Below are 16,597 nucleotides of genomic sequence, written 5' to 3' on the forward strand. Positions count from 1 at the left end.
GTTCTCAATTTTTTGAATGGGGCATGTTTATTTAAGATGGTGAGGAAAGCACTTTTAAAGAATAACCAGGCATCCTCTACTGTTGGAATGAGGTCAATATCCTTCCAGGATACCCGGGCCAGGTCGATTAGAAAGGCCTGCTCGCTGAAGTGTTTTAGGCAGCGTTTGACAGTGATGACCCCTCATCTTTTCAGGGAAGTCTGCGGTCGTTTGACCGCAGACCCATTACGGACGCAGGCAATGAGGCAGTGATCGCTGAGATCCTGATTGAAGACAGAGGTGTATTTGGAGGGCAGGTTGGTTAGGATGATATCTATGAGGGTGCCCGTTTTTACGGATTTGGGGTTGTACCTGGTAGGTTCATTGATAATTTGTGTGAGATTGAGGGCATCAAGCTTAGATTGTAGGATGGCCGGGGTGTTAAGCATGTCCCAGTTTAGGTCACCTAATAGTACAAACTCTGAAGATAGATGGGGGCCAATAAATTCACATATGGTGTCCAGGGCGCTGAGGGGGGTCTATAGCAAGCGGCAACGGTGAGAGACTTGTTTCTGGAAAGGTGGATTTTTAAAAGTAGAAGCTCAAATTGTTTGGGCACAGACCTGGAGAGTAAGACAGAACTCTGCAGGCTCTCTCTGCAGTAGTTTGCAACTCTGCCCCCTTTGGCAGTTCTATCTTGTCGGAAAATGTTATAGTTAGGGATGGACATTTCTGGGTTTTTGGTGGTCTTCCTAAGCCAGGATTCAGACACGGCTAGGACATCAGGGTTGGCAGAGTGTGCTAAAGCAGTGAATAAAACAAACTTAGGGAGGAGGCTTCTAATGTTAACATGCATGAAATCAAGGCTTTTACGGTTACAGAAGTCAACAAATGAGAGCGCCTGGGGAATGGGAGTGGAGCTAGGCACTGCAGGGCCTGGGTTAACCTCTACATCACCAGGACAGAGGAGGAGTAGGATAAGGGTACGGCTAAAGGCTATAAGAACTGGTCATCTAGTACGTTCGGGACAGAGAGTAAAAGGAGCAGGTTTCTGGGCACGGTAGAATAGATTCAAGGCATAATGTACAGACAAAGGTAAGGTAGGATGCGAATACAGTGGCGGTAAACCTATGCATTGAGTGACGATGAGAGAGATATTGTCTCTAGAAACATAATTTAAACCAGGTGAGGTCACCGCATGTGTGGGAGGTGGAACTAAAGGGTTAGCTTAGGAGTATTGAGCAGGGCTAGAGGCTCTACAGTGAAATAAAGCAATAATTACTAACCAAAACAGCAATGGACAAGGCATATTGACATTAGAGAGAGGCATGCGTAACCGAGTGATCATTGGGTCCAGTGAGTAGCTGAGCGAGCTGGTCATAGTCATTAGTTACCCAATTAATATAGGTCATTGTTAGTACAATAATAACCTATATGATTGTGTCGTGTCTTTGGGGTTACCATTAAACTTTAGATATGTTTATCAATTAGCTCCCTGTAATTATTATCACGCGATTAAATTGATTAATCGTTTAATTGTAATTAACTAGGAGATCGGGGCACCAAGGAGAATATTCAGATTACAAAACTATAATTTTCCTAATATAACTTTCCTGCACTATAATATTATATTCTATTATAGTATAGGCCGATTATCTTCTGGTGTATTTTACCTCTAGTCCAGTCTCATTCCAAACGTCGTAAATTGTTGTATCTGCACGAACCCAGTCTTTACTAAAATCATCCATACATCAATTGTCTTAAAATCATTTATTTACTACACTAAGTAATTAAACAGAAAACATACAAACAGTAATTATCGTCACAAAGGATTGGTATAGTAATGTGCCCTAATGGCTAACAAGCATGGCTGGTCTGTTAGACAATGGGTCATAAACGGTCAGCTGAGAAGTTACACAGAGTTCATTAATATTAACAATTGACAATTGAAGGCTCACTCATTCGGGAACAATTGCAATCAATACATATTTACGCTCATGTGTCGTCGTGATCCTTGTTCGAGAGTTCTGTTCTGTTGGGGAGTTTTGTCCGCGTTCTCTCTCTCTCTCTCTCGGTTAGAATGGATCTTTCAGAGCGACATTCATTAATGTCGTCATAGAGTGGTTGTTTCGTTGGTCTTCGCGTTCGATGATATAATTTACTTAGCTGCAGACTAATAATTAATATCAAAGATTTGTTCTTATTCTGTCGGTATCAATAGTCTAAAAGTTAACCACGTGGTATGGTTCACTTTCAGTAGAGGAATTAGATGGTAAAACCTATGTGGCCACGGAGTGTAGGCCTGGTCTGAAGAAATGTAAATCAGGGGGTGTTTTATAGTGCCCATAGAACAGGCTTGTCAAATGACGCCTGGTCCTGTATGGGTCCCTGGGGGCGTGCCTATGACTGAGTTAGATTTGGTTACAGAAATACAATTCTATCACATTACATCAGTACAATAGCATCTCATGTGTATTATAAAAGCTTTATCCTTATTAATACATTCTATACAACCATTATGTTGCATGTCTCAAGCTGATGCTATTATATAAACAGTTTTATGGTAATATGGCTATATTGTCTCTTCTGAGTATCACAAAATTGTACCAAGCGGATCAGTTCGTAGCTGGATTCTTCACCAATCTTCCATACCTTCTCCAGCACACACATGTCGCTCGGTTCTCCAATTCTATGAGTTGGAAGAATTTCCTTTGTCTCTCTATGGGCCATGCGGCCAGAGACTCTCCTGGAATTTTAGAGTTTTTACAACCCTTTACACACCGGGTGGATTGGGGGGAAGGTAGGTTGGGTGGTGGTGCAAAAGGAAGGGGGTCAACTGTCCTCCCTGTACCAAAAGAGGCCAACGTCATGACAATTGCATAAGCACAGTGTATTAAGTTAAACAACAGTGTATTACGTTTAACAGCAGTGTATTACGTTAAACTTCAGTGTATTACGTTAAACTTCAGTGTATTACGTTAAACTTCAGTGTATTAAGTTAAACATCAGTGTATTAAGTTAAACATCAGTCAAGTGTCAGTGTGCAGCGGGTAGGACGGAGTCATGCGCAGGACACAGAACTGAGTAAAAACGTACTTTACTCGAAATAAATCACAAACTAATTCCATACAGGGAAAACAATCCAGCTCAACACAAAAGAGCGACCACTTAACAAAGAACAAATACGCACAAAACCATGTGGGAACCAGAGGGTTAAATAGGGAATAAATGATAATGTAATGGAAACCAGGTGTGTACAATCAAGACAAAAAAAATGGACAAAGAAAAGTAGATCGTTGGCAGCTAGAAAGCTGGTGACGTCGACCGCCGAACGCCGCTCGAACAAGGAGAGGCACCAACTTTGGCGGAAGTCGTGACAACATCATTGTATTAAGTTAAACATCAGTGTATTAAGTTAAATGTCAGTGTATTAAAGTTAAACATCAGTGTATTAAGTTAAACAGTGTATTACGTTAAACATCAGTGTATTAAGTTAAACGTCAGTGTCACAGGGGTCGTGAAATGGAGACCAAGACGCAGCGTGGATAGTGCTCATTTTCAATGCTTTTAATGACGACACTTGACAAAACAAGAAAATACAGGCTGCCTAAGTATGGCTTCCAATCAGAGACAACGAAAGACACCTGCCTCTGATTGGAAACCATACTCGGCCAAACCTGGAAAACGAAACATAGAAAATGAAAACTAGAACACATTCCCCTAGAAACAAACAAACACCAAAACACACAAAACAACCCCCCTGCCACGCCCTGACCATTCTACTATGGCAAATGACCCCTTTCACTGGTCAGGACGTGACAGTCAGATTGTTTGATTGTGAGTAACCCTGACCACACAGATGCTATACCACACACAGTGCACAAAAAAATTGTTTTCTTCACCGTCAAAGCACTGCTTGAACGCAAATTATCAACAATGTATTTCATCTGCAAAATTGCATAAAGATGGCGGGATTCAGATATGACTTCATTGTTTTAGCACAATCCACAGAGTTATGAAACTACGGTGTACAACATGGTTCAATATGCCAAAATACTGTATCGTTTTTTTTCCAAATTTCCACGGTCTTGGAGCTAAAATTGGGATAATGTACAGTATACTCTGCTAAAGACAATGCAATGAAAAAAAAAGGAGATCAATGTACAATACCGCGAACAAGGCATTTGTGACAAGTGCATGGGGGCCGCCATAATTATGGACATCCGCTATTGTATTGAAATGTCTATGTTTATGCTGCTATTGGAAATGTAAAACCTTCTTCACTCTCTCCACAGTTGTAGGTGTTATGTCTGGTATGGCCATATGGCTAGGTGGCAGACATAACAATGCCATAACAACATATCAGACACATTCTCAAGAACAATATTTGTTTTGCTCTGTATCATGATTAAAGGACTAGGCTCGCATCCCCAAAATCTTGACAATGTCTTTTATTAGAGAGATTAAAAAAATTAAAATGTCTTTATTTTCATATTGCTATGCACTCACGCCACGCTAGCCCATTACCAGGGGAACAGCCTCCTCCTCTTCTCCTGGCTCCCGGTGAAGCCCCCTGGGGATAGTGGCATGGTTCTGAGCACCATGGTGTCATTCCAGAGCCCGTAGACCAGGCAGCAGGCGTCAGCCCGCTTCACTGTGAACTCGTAGCACCTTTGCGGCAACAGGTTGTTGACCTGTATGCAGTAGGAGTTGCAGGTCACCGTTCCTAGCTGGTTCCCTTCCTCCGTGTTGGTCGGCTGGAGGAGCTTGTAGCGGATCTCAAACTGTTCCCCAGGCTCCTGCTGCTCCTGCCCGGCCATTTCCCAGTGCAGCCGGGCGCAGTCGGTCAGAGCCTCCGAGCGTGACGTGTCGAACATCACGGGCATTTTGACGGACAGCCTCAAATGGATCTGGGGCACCTTGGCGTTGCCCGTCTCGGAGATGAGCCGGTGCTTTGTGTGCAGCTCCCCGGGCATCAGTGTCGAGTCAAAGTCCGTGAACGCCTTAATGAGATGTGCTATCCTCCCATTTATGTGGGCGACTTCTTGATCGCCATAGTCGCTCTGGCTGGCTATGGCCTCCATTTCCACTTTGCCCTTACAGAACTGCTCGTAGAGCTCCTCCAGCAGGCTCAGCTGGATCTGCACCTGGCTGTGGCCCAGCTTCTTCATCCGCTGGAACTTCCAGGGATCGATGAGGTGGAGGATGGTGGAGTTGGACAGGTAGTTCTGCTGCTGCTGTGGGTCTGGTTGGTGGAGTGTGTCCTGGCGCATGACCTCCAGGTAATAGGAGCACTTATTGAGGATGTCCAGTTTGGACTTGCACTGCTTGATGTTACAGGGGTTGAGCTTAGTGGAGAGCAGCTGCGTGACCTGGTCATGGAGGTCTTTGAAGGTGATCCATTTTTTCGGGTCAATGCCGGGGCTGTCTCCTCCCTGGCCACCAGCGCAGCGTGACTTCATGGGGTGGCGCTGATCGCTGACGTCACTGTCATCGCTCGGGGGGGTCATCATTCTTTTCATGTCAGCTGCAAAACATACATGGAGATTTTCCTTCGTCATTTAATTAAACATCTCTGTCTGTATTACTTTGGCAAGCTGCATGTTTTCTCTCTTATGTAAAGGTTAAACTGAATGAAAACAAATATGATGTTTTACTGTCACACACACCGGATAGGTGCAGTGAAATGTGTTGTTTTACAAGTCAGCTATAATAGTACGGCGCCCCTGGAGCAAATTAGGGTTAAATGCCTTGCTCAAGGGCACATTGATCAATTTTCCACCTTGTACACTCTAACCTATGGGTGAAATGTGTATATTTGTTTATGTGAGCACTCAGCCCGTTTGACCTGTAGAAGATTTTTGTGGATGGAAACATCATCAATAAAGGTGGTAATTGGACGCATACACAGTGTGCAGGACTTTCTGTTATTTTTAAGTATACTTCATTAGCCAGGCACCTACTTTTTTTAAGAAAGAGCATATGATCACAAACTTTTCTTTACAATGAATGTGCTCTGAAGATTGATAAGCAACAACAAACTTGGCTAGTTATTTCTTTGGTCAGGCTTTCCATTGAAGACAGATTTGAGACTTCTTCTTTCAAGAGAAAAAACAAACTGTCAACCTGTAAAGAAAAATGTTGTGGTTCACCACTTGACAGTTGAAATGATGCAACATTAAGGGAAAAAACGAATAAGCTAGAGATCCACTGTCTTCTGACAGGTGGTGTTATTCTAACGTGAAAGGCATCGTGCCATCTGACCTAAGACAATGCTAGAGATCATGAAATAGGCCTAAGTACAGTGCCTTCAGAAAGTATTCACACGCCTTGACTCTTTCCACATTTTGTCTTGTTACAGCCTGAATTTTAAATAGATTACAGATTTCTTTTGTCACTGGCCTATACACAATACCCCATAATGTCAAAGTGGAATTTCTACAAATTATTTTAAAAAATTGAGGGAAAAAAAGACATTTCTTGCATCAATAAGTATTCAACCCCTTTGTTATGGTAAACCTAAATAAGTTCAGGAGTAAAAAAATGTGCTTAACATGTCACATAATAAGTTACATGGACTCACTCTGTGTGCAATAATAATGTTTAACATGATTTTTTAATGACTACCTCATCTCTGTACCCCATACATACAATTATCTGTAAGGTCCCTCAGTAGAGGAGTGAATTTCAAACACAGATTCAACCACAAAGACCAGGGAGGTTTTCCAATGCCTCCGAGAAGGGCACCTATTGGTAGATTGGTAAAAACAAAAAAGCAGACATTGAATATCCATTTGAGCATGGTGAAGTTATTAATTACACTTTGGATCATGTGCCAATACACCCAGTCACTACAAAGATACAGGCATCATTCCCAGTGGTGGAAAAAGTACCCAATAGTCATAATTGAGTAAAAGTAAAGATACCTTAATAGAAAATGACTTGAGTAAAAGTGAAAGTCACCCAGTAAAATACTACTTGAGTAAAAGTCTAAAAGTATTTGATTTTAAATATACTTAAGTATCAAAAGTAAATGTAAATCGCTAAAATATACTTAATAAGTATCAAAAGTAAATGTATAAATAATTTCAAATTCCTTATATTAAGCAAATCCGACAGCACAACGTTCATGTTCTTTTAATTTACAGATAGCCAGGGGCACACTCCACTACTCAGACATACTTTACAGATTAAGCATTTGTGTTTAATGAGTCTGGCAGATCAGAGGCAGTAGGGATGACCATGGATGTTCTCTTGATGAGTATGCGAATTGGACCATTTTCCTGTCCTGTTCAGCATTCAAAATCTAACGAGTACTTTTGGGTGTCAGGGAAAATGTATGGAGTAAAAAGTACATCCTTTTCTTTAGGAATGTAGTGAAGTAAAAGTTGTAAAAAATATAGTCAAGTAAAGTACAGATACTCCCCAAAACTACTTAAGTAGTACTTTAAAGTATTTTTTACTTAAGTACTTTACACCACTGATCCTTCCTAACTCAGTTGCGAGAGGAAGGAAACCGCTCAGGGATTTCGCCATGAGGCCAATGATGACTTTAAAACAGTTACAGAGTTTAATGGCTTCTATAGGAGAAAACAGGATGGATCAACTATATTATAGTTACTCGCAATACTAACCTAATTGACATAGGGAAAAAAAGGAAACCTGTAAAGAATAAAAATATTCCAAAACATGCATCCTGTTTGCAACAAAGCACTAAAGTAATACTGCAAAAAATGTGGCAAAGCAACAAACTTTTTGGCTTGAATACAAAGTGTTATGTTTGGGATAAATCCAATACAACACATTACTGAGTACCACTCTCCATATTTTCAAGCATAGTGGTCGCTGCATCATGTTATGTGTATGCTTGTAATTGTTGAGGACTGGGAAGATTTTCAGGATAAAAAAGAAATGGAATGGAGATAAGCACAGGCAAAATCCTAGAGGGAAACCTGGTTCAATCTTCTTTCCACCAGACACTGGGAGATTCATTTACCTTTCAGCAGGACAATAACCTAAAACACAAGACCAAATCTACACTGGAGTTGCTTACCAATAATACAGTGAATGTGTCTGAGTGGCCGAGTTACAGTTATGATCTGATTGAAAATCTAAAAAAATACCTGAAAATGGTTGTCTAGCAATGATCAACAACCAATTAGACAAAACTTGAACAATTTTCTAAAAAATAATGGGAAAATGTTGCACAATCCAGGTGTGGAAAACTCTTAGAGATATACCTAGAAAGACTCACAGCTGTGATCCCTGCCAAAGGTCATTCTAACATGTATTGACTCAGGGAGTTGAAAGTCAGTAAGTAAGCAAGTAAGTAAGTAAGAATGCTTATCTTATCAAGATATATTAGTGTTTTATTTTTCATGATTTTTTGTACAAATGGTAGAATTTTTCTTTCCCTTTAACATTATCAGGTAAGAAGTAGGCCTAGCCAATGATCAACGTTAATGTTTTTCCACCCTCAAAACAAATACAGCAAGACCGAAAGTAAGTTGGACAACGTTTGGCCTTTTTATAAAAAACAATTGGCTACCTGCTTGAACAAAAAATCCTAAATTAAATCCAAAATTAAATTAAATAATACATTGACAGCTTGTTGGTTAAAATATGTTTGAATAAATGAAATATACAGTGAAATCGCTATTTACAGATAGATGCGGTCAAATATATTGGCACAGTTGAAATTTACAATGAGGTTCAATGGAGCAGAATGTTCTGTTTTTTCTTTTCAAAACTGGTTGAATTGTTATTTTTCCCCTGTAGGCACCTGCAACTTACCACATGTGAGATAAATTATACAATAAATGAGAATAACTGCCTCCAACTAAATTCATCAGAATTTTTTATCATTTAGTCCAGGACATTTTTGACTTTGAAGTGAAAAATCTAAATTTCAGTTTAGATTTTTTTATGCTTGGTCCTGTGCAGTTGTATGTCAAATCAAATCAAATGTTATTTGTCAGATGCTTCGTAAACAACAGGTGTAGACTAACAGTGAATTGTTTACTTACGGGCCCTTCCCAACAATGCATAGAGAAAGAAAATAGAGAAATAACAGATTCAGATTATTTAACAGTCACATGTACAGGGTTGCAGGTGTGATTGCAGGGTACGTTGAAAAAGTAAATACGTAATAATAAATAAACAAAGAGTAACAATAACTTATACACAGGGTACCAGTACTGAGTCAATGTGCAAGGGCACGATGTAATTGAAGTAGAAATGTACATATAACTACGAATAAAGTAACAAGTTAAATGAATACACATGTAAACACCAAAAGATTTTTCCATTTCAATGTACTGTACCAGTCAAAAGTTTGGACACACCTACTCATTCAAGGGGTTTAAAAAAAAAAAATGGTACTATTTTCTACATTGTAGAATACTAGTGAAGACATCAAAACTATGAAATAACACATATGGAATCATGTATGTAGTAACCAAAAAAGTGTTAAACAAATGAAAACATATTTTTTATTTTAGATTCTTCAAAGTAGCCACCCTTTGCCTTGATGACAGCTTTGCACACTCTTGGCATACTCTCAACCACATTCATGAGGTAGTCACCTGGAATGCATTTCAATTAACAGGTTTGCCTCGTTAAAAGTTCATTTCTGGAATTTCTTTCTTTCTTAATGCGTTTGAGCCAATCAGTTGTTTTGTGACAAGGTAGAGGTGGTATACAGAAGATAGCCCTATTTGGTAAAAGACCAAGTCCATATTAAGGCAACAACAGCTCAAATAAGCAAAGAGAAACGACAGTCCATCATTAATTTAAGACATGAAGGTCAGTTAATCTGGAACATTTCAAGAACTTTGAAAGTTTCTTCAAATGCAGTCGCAAAAACCATCAAGTGCTATGATGAAACTGGCTCTCATGAGGACCGCCACAAGAAAGGAAGACCCAGAGTTACCTCTGCTGCAGAGGATAAATTCATTAGAGTTAACTGCACTTCAGATTGCAGCCCAAATAAATGCTTCAGAGTTCAAGAAACAGACACATCTCAACATCAACTGTTCAGAGGAGACTGTGTGAATCAGGCCATCGTGGTCGAATTGCTGCAAAGAAACCACTACTGAAGGACACCAATAAGAAGAAGAGATTTGCTTGGGCCAAGAAACACGAGCAATGGACATTAGACCGGTGGAAATCTGTCCTTTGGTCTGATGAGTCCAAATTTGAGATATTTGGTTCCAACCGCTGTCTTTGTGAGATGCAGAGTCGGTGAACATATGAGTGGTTCCCACTGTGAAGCATGGAGGAGGAGGTGTGATGGTGCTTTGCTGGTGACACTGTCAGTGATTTACTTAGAATTCAGGGAACACATTCTGCAGCGATACGCCATCCCACCTGGTTGGCGCTTAGTGGGACTATCATTTGTTTTTCAACAGGACAATGACCCAAAACACCTCCAGGTGTATAAGGGCTATTTGACCAGGAAGGAGAGTGATGGCGTGCTGCATCAGATGACCTGGCCTCCACAATCACCCGACCTCAAACCAATTGAGATGGTTTGGGATGTGTTGGACAGCAGAGTGAAGGAAAAGCAAGCAACAAGTGCTCAGCATATGTGGGAACTCCTTCAAGACTGTTAGAAAAGCATTCCTCATGAAGCTGGTTGAGAGAATGCCAAGACTGTGCAAAGCTGTCATCAATGCAAAGCGTGGCTACTTTGAAGAATCAAAAATATATATTTTGATTTGTTTAACACTTTTTTGGTTACTTTTTTGGATTCCATGTGTTATTTCATTGTTTTAATGTCTTCACTATTAATCTACAATATAGAAAATAGTAAAAATAAAGAAAAACCCTTTTGAGTGGTACTGTATTTTAAAAGAAAAAGTGATTCATGCAAGGGTCAGTCTGCCAATATTTGACTGAATCTGTAGGCTATGGCCTATGCCTGCTCATCAAATTATAGGCTAGCCTAATAGATTTTCAGTCATGATTAATTCTTAGCTACAGTAGCACCAGGAAATTCGCCCACCTGAAAATATATTAATCTTCAATCCTCAAATGACTGAGACTGTATCCAGACAATTCATATCTGATAGGTTAGTGGAAGCAGAAGATTATTCCTTATATTGACCAGATACTCAAACGGCTGCTCTAACAATGAAAATAAATGCCTTCAAAAATTGGAGGCAGTCAGCAGGAGGCGAGTTCAGGTGGGACCCTTCTAGCCAATGAAAGGGCAGATAGGCACGTGAACAACAGGTACACCTCCACTAAAAAGTCTTTTTCTCAAAGTATCCGGGATGTCACGTGTCCTACTTAGCTAGCTATCCAGTACACTCGTAACAACGTAAGCAATACGGCACTTCTATTCGATGAAATACGCCATTACATTTTGGTGGACCAAATTCGACACTCACTGACCTCCATACAAAGACTAATCGGTTGTTGAGCGAAAAAATAACTAAAAACCGCCACCTGCTGGACAAGACAGATTCTGGGCCCAGTTATCGCTCTCGCTTCGCCTCTTCTACTATTTACAGAAGAGCTATGCTTCCGGTAGTGTTCAAAACATGCACAGCGAAGCTCTCTCTCAACTCTCTTTGACCAACCGACTGGATTCAAGCAGAATGTCTTACCTGCTCGGTCTAATGCATTGCCGTCTTGCACCACGAATAGTTTGAAAATAAATGTTGTTTTTATTGGTGCTTTTAAAAGTTACCATAGCTACGAACTCAAATGGCACAGGTGCAACAGTGTGAGGTCATACTTGCATACATTTTGAGACGATTACAGTAGCCAGAGGCCTTGGCTTAATTTCTCAACATTGTAAACGATATTTTTATTTTTTACATATTATATCTCATTATAATGCGTTGGAAATTGAATGTTCGATAACTTTGATTTATTAGCCTATTAATCATTCGCGAGATCATGCGTCTTTTCGAATGACTTTGCACGACTAGCCTATTTTTACACCCGTCAGGCCTACACCAATTACATGAAATGCACGACATTTTCATTCCAATATCTATGTTTTCCAGTAGATAATACAACATTTTTTTTAGAAAGAGAAGGACGTAATCCGACATTTAAACCTATGATGGAGATAATATTGAGACCTGCACCATCTATAGACGACCACAAAGTGGCAGTAAAGACCATCTGTTGCGTTATACAATTGTCACTGGAACTGCAGTAATGACTTGTTGATCACACCATCTGATTGAACAATAGACTTATAGGTATGATCCTTCAAAACAATTGTTAGGACTATGATCTAAAGCCGTATACACACACAAATATAGCCTAACATTGGAAAACCAGTCCCAAGTCATTTCACTTGTGTGTTCATTAGGCTAATCATACCATGGAGCAGTGCACTTGGGCAAAGATCAAATCAAACGTTATTGGTCACATACACATATTTGGCAGATGTTATTGCGGGTGTAGCGAAATGCTTGGACTTAGGAGCTGGAAACAGAGCTTCCATGTCTGTCAGCGTCATCTTATACCAAAAGCTTCTCAAAGAAGAAATTTACTTTTAATACATGTAATTATAAATTGAATAACACACTTATGAGGTAAAGTAGCCTACTGAAAAATCAGCTGAAGGAAATTGACATTTTCAAGGGTGTCCTTTTCTTGACCAGGTTCCAAATGAAAAGGCTAGCTGCATTTCGGTTGGAAATGAATTTTTGTTTCACAATGTAAGACCAATAATTATTTCCAAATATCACATTTGAGTCAGTCATTCGATAGCCTATATCGATGACATTAGGACTAACTGTTGATAAAAGCATGCATAAAGAACAAATATGCCATTTCTGTTCTATATTAATTGAAATGATCAAAAATGACCATAGGCCTATAGACAGTTCTGATTGCAAAACATTTCTATAAGGCCTCTTCTGGCACAACCCTGGTAGGCCTGATTACCAACAGCGATGAGACAACCTACAGGGAGGAGGTGAGAGCCCTGGCGGACTGGTGCCAGGAAAATAACCTCTAAACACAAGTATTTTCACTGCACGTGCGATAACATCTGCAAATTTGTGTAGCCTACACGACCAATAAACATTGATTTGATAAGATAGGATAATGGATCACACCTGACATTATTGGATGGACATGACATTAAGGAGATGACAGTGATGACATTATGACAGAGATGACATTATCAACCTCAAATGCATTCATTACAATCTGTGACTGTAATAGTCCAGTGAGTAATGTAGTAGGTCTACACTTGATAACTTTGATGTACTCATAATATGAGTATATCAGAGTTATCAAGTGTAGATCTACTGCATTACTGATCACTGTCTGTTCAATTGAAGATAGTTGTGTTTGCACAGCACAGCTGAGTGAGATAGCGTTAAAAGCTAGGGTTACATCCCAAATGGCAGCCTATTCCATGGCCTATATAGTGCACTACTTTTGACCAGGACCTATGGTCAAAAGTCATGCACTATGTAGGGAATAAAGTACCATTTGGGACACATACTAAATCATCATTACATAGGCTTGTTTCAACAATTATATTCAATCATATGACTGGATTTGTCAAGAGAATATTCCAAATGTTTATTCTAGCTACTTGATTAAGTCGAATGTCACCAGTGTTTTTACATATTGAAATGACAACATCTCTGACATCTTATAAGGCTATAATTGGATGAATCGTTATATAAGCTCTATTCTATAATGGTATTACCATCACTTTGTCATCATAGTTGTTTTGCTTCGCCTTAACTTATAAATCCGTAATTTCTATTGGATTCCACATTGCATTTCATCCAACACCCAATTTAAAATATTTGTTTTATCCAATTAGGTTGAGATTTGTTTATAAACCATAGATAGCATGAATATGGCAATGTATAGATTCTACTATTAGAGGGCAGCGTCTATGATGTTTTACATAGTTTTTGTGGGAAGTATTTCAGTAAGAGTCTATGCAGTCTGTTATCAGCAACAACATTGCCTTCCAGTAGTGATCTGTGATGATGGACCTCTCTCACGGAGATCTTAATAACCCAATGACCTTCTATTCAGACCAAGAAACCAATCAAGGTTCTTCAGATCATACAGTGATTACAAGGGGAAAATTCCCCCAAAGTGCACCTATTTTGCCTCTGCTTGTCGGCACATGGTCACATTTTACCCATTCATGGCAAGCCTGATAAGGCGAAATATGAGCATCAGGCCTATATGTCGACAGACTGTCTGTCTCTGTCTCTGTCTGCGTCCCAAATTACACCCTATCCCTACATAGACAGTGCACTACTTTTGACCAGACCCCTATGGCCAGACCCCTCAGTAAACATTTAATTGTACAGTTTACATACCACTGTATCCTGTGCATATGACAAAACTCTGATATGATTTTAGATTTTGATGGGCCCTGGTCAAAAGTAGCAGGCTATAGAGGTAAGAGGGTGCCATTTGTGAGGTAACCTTTGTCTCTGTACAATGTGTACCTCTCCATTGGTTGTGAGGCCCAGGACCCCCCCCCCCCCCCCCCCCCACCCCTCATTCTCTGTTTATTTTTTAAGGGTACAGTAGCCCTCTCTTCATTCACTGTTTATTTTTTAAGGGTACAGTAGCCCTCTCTTCATTCTCTGTTTATTTTTTAAGGGTACAGTAGCCCTCTCTTCATTCTCTGTTTATTTTTTAAGGGTACAGTAGCCCTCTCTTCATTCACTGTTTATTTTTTAAGGGTACAGTAGCCCTCTCTTCATTCACTGTTGCTCTTTTAAGGGTACAGTAGCCCTCTCTTCATTCACTGTTTATTTTTTAAGGGTACAGTAGCCCTCTCTTCATTCACTGTTTATTTTTTAAAGGTACAGTAGCCCTCTCTTCATTCACTGTTTATTTTTTAAGGGTACAGTAGCCCTCTTTTCATTCAGTTTCTCTTTTAAAGGTACAGTAGCCCTCTCTTCATTCACTGTTTATTTTTTAAGGGTACAGTAGCCCACTCTTCATTCAGTTTCTCTTTTAAAGGTACAGTAGCCCTCACTTCATTCACTGTTTCTCTTTTAAAGGTACAGTAGCCCTTTTATCATTCACTGTTTCTCTTTTAAAGGTGCAGTAGTCCTCTCTTCATTCACTGTTGCTCTTTTAAAGGTACAGTAGCCCTTTTATCATTCACTGTTGCTCTTTTAAAGGTACAGTAGCCCTTTTATCATTCACTGTTGCTCTTTTAAAGGTACAGTAGCCCTCTCTTCATTCACTGTTGCTCTTTTAAAGGTACAGTAGTCCTCTCTTCATTCACTGTTGCTCTTTTAAAGGTACAGTAGCCCTTTTATCATTCACTGTTTCTCTTTTAAAGGTACAGTAGCCCTTTTATCATTCACTGTTGCTCTTTTAAAGGTACAGTAGCCCTCTCTTCATTCACTGTTTCTCTTTTCAAGGTGCAGTAGTCCTCTCACTATTCACTCTTTCTGTTCTAGGAAGAAGAACTAGGTTAAATCCCAAATGGCACACTTTTTCCCATTTAGAGCTCTACAACAGTAGTGCACTATATAGGGAATAGTATTCCATTTGGGACGCAGTCATAACCCTTCTTGAACTCAACCCTTTTGGTGACTGACACACACACACCCTCAATCTTAGGTGACCTAATTTCCTTTGGTAGCAGCCGTGGGAATGCAACATCTGAATAGAAACTGACCAGAATGTTTTTTGCGTGCGTCCATGAAATCATTGAACTAATCAATTACTGTAAAAAGATTACTGAAGATTTGGATATAAATGATTGGCAGCGCGACCATGAGAAGTGCTCTTGTTTGCTATGTCTAAAAGACAATTTAAGATAAAATATGTATGTTTAGTTTCAAACACTTTAGAGTTTTTTTCATTATTATTGCTGTCTGACAAATATCACGAGATTTGACAAATCAATTCCTATCAGTTCCATTCATACCTTTCCCTTGGGTGGGGAGAAGGCCACTTGGTTCAATGATCCAATTCTAACCATGACTCTCTGCTCAAGCTACGTAACTGCAGTCTGCCGAGTGATAATCCTCATGAGGTCAAACTAACATTGCAGCATTAGAGATTAACTTAAATTCAGATAATGACTTTACATGGCCTTACCTGGTTATACAATACGGGTGTAGGGTGAGGTTGCCCCTAGATGCTGATCTGGGATCAGTTTTGCATTTTCAGTTTTGCATGGCCTGGCACATTGACATAAACATTTTGCTTTAGACCCCTCAATTGGTTTGATATCAGTCACCACTTTGAATTTGCACAAACTGTGAATCATCACTATCATATCTAGTGTGATGTCTCAACACGTTCCTTAACCTATGGTCTAAGCAACATACACCTCCATGCCTATTGGATCTGCTAAAATATATCTGTCAGTATAGGACTTCATTTACTTAGTGGCCTTGTGGTTAGAGTTTGGAAGGTTGGGATTTCGATCCCTGGCTAAGTCATACAAAAAGCTGTAAAATGGGGCCAGATGCATCTCTGTTTGGCACTTAGTATTAACTAAATAGATTAGGGGTAAGGCTCTGCGATAGACTAACGTCCTGTCCAGGGGGTGTACATGTACATCAATATGTATGCCATTTAGAAGACATTTTTATCCAAAGCTGCCATTAAGATGCCTCATGCCATAGAAACAGGATAT

General features: G+C 39.7%; 1 protein-coding gene across 1 annotated transcript; it reads right to left on the reverse strand.

Moving 5' to 3' along the window:
• Positions 1 to 4,502: 4,502 nt before the first annotated feature.
• On the reverse strand, positions 4,503 to 11,700 carry LOC106583618 (fibronectin type III domain-containing protein 11). Its single transcript, XM_014168007.3, has 2 exons — positions 11,592 to 11,700; positions 4,503 to 5,506 (listed from the first exon to the last, which is right to left on the reverse strand). The coding sequence occupies exon 2, from the start codon at positions 5,499 to 5,501 to the stop codon at positions 4,503 to 4,505; it is 999 nt and encodes a 332-aa protein (XP_014023482.2). The 5' UTR covers positions 5,502 to 5,506; positions 11,592 to 11,700.
• Positions 11,701 to 16,597: the final 4,897 nt, after the last annotated feature.

The sequence above is a fragment of the Salmo salar genome, chromosome 22 (assembly GCF_965601325.2).
Source record: "Salmo salar chromosome 22, fSalSal1, whole genome shotgun sequence".
In the NCBI taxonomy this organism is placed as follows: Eukaryota; Metazoa; Chordata; class Actinopteri; order Salmoniformes; family Salmonidae; genus Salmo; species Salmo salar.

Excerpts from the sequence above, each read along its gene's own strand:
- LOC106583618 (XM_014168007.3), bottom strand. The coding sequence starts at position 5,501 with ATGAAAAGAATGATGACCCCCCCGAGCGATGACAGTGACGTCAGCGAT.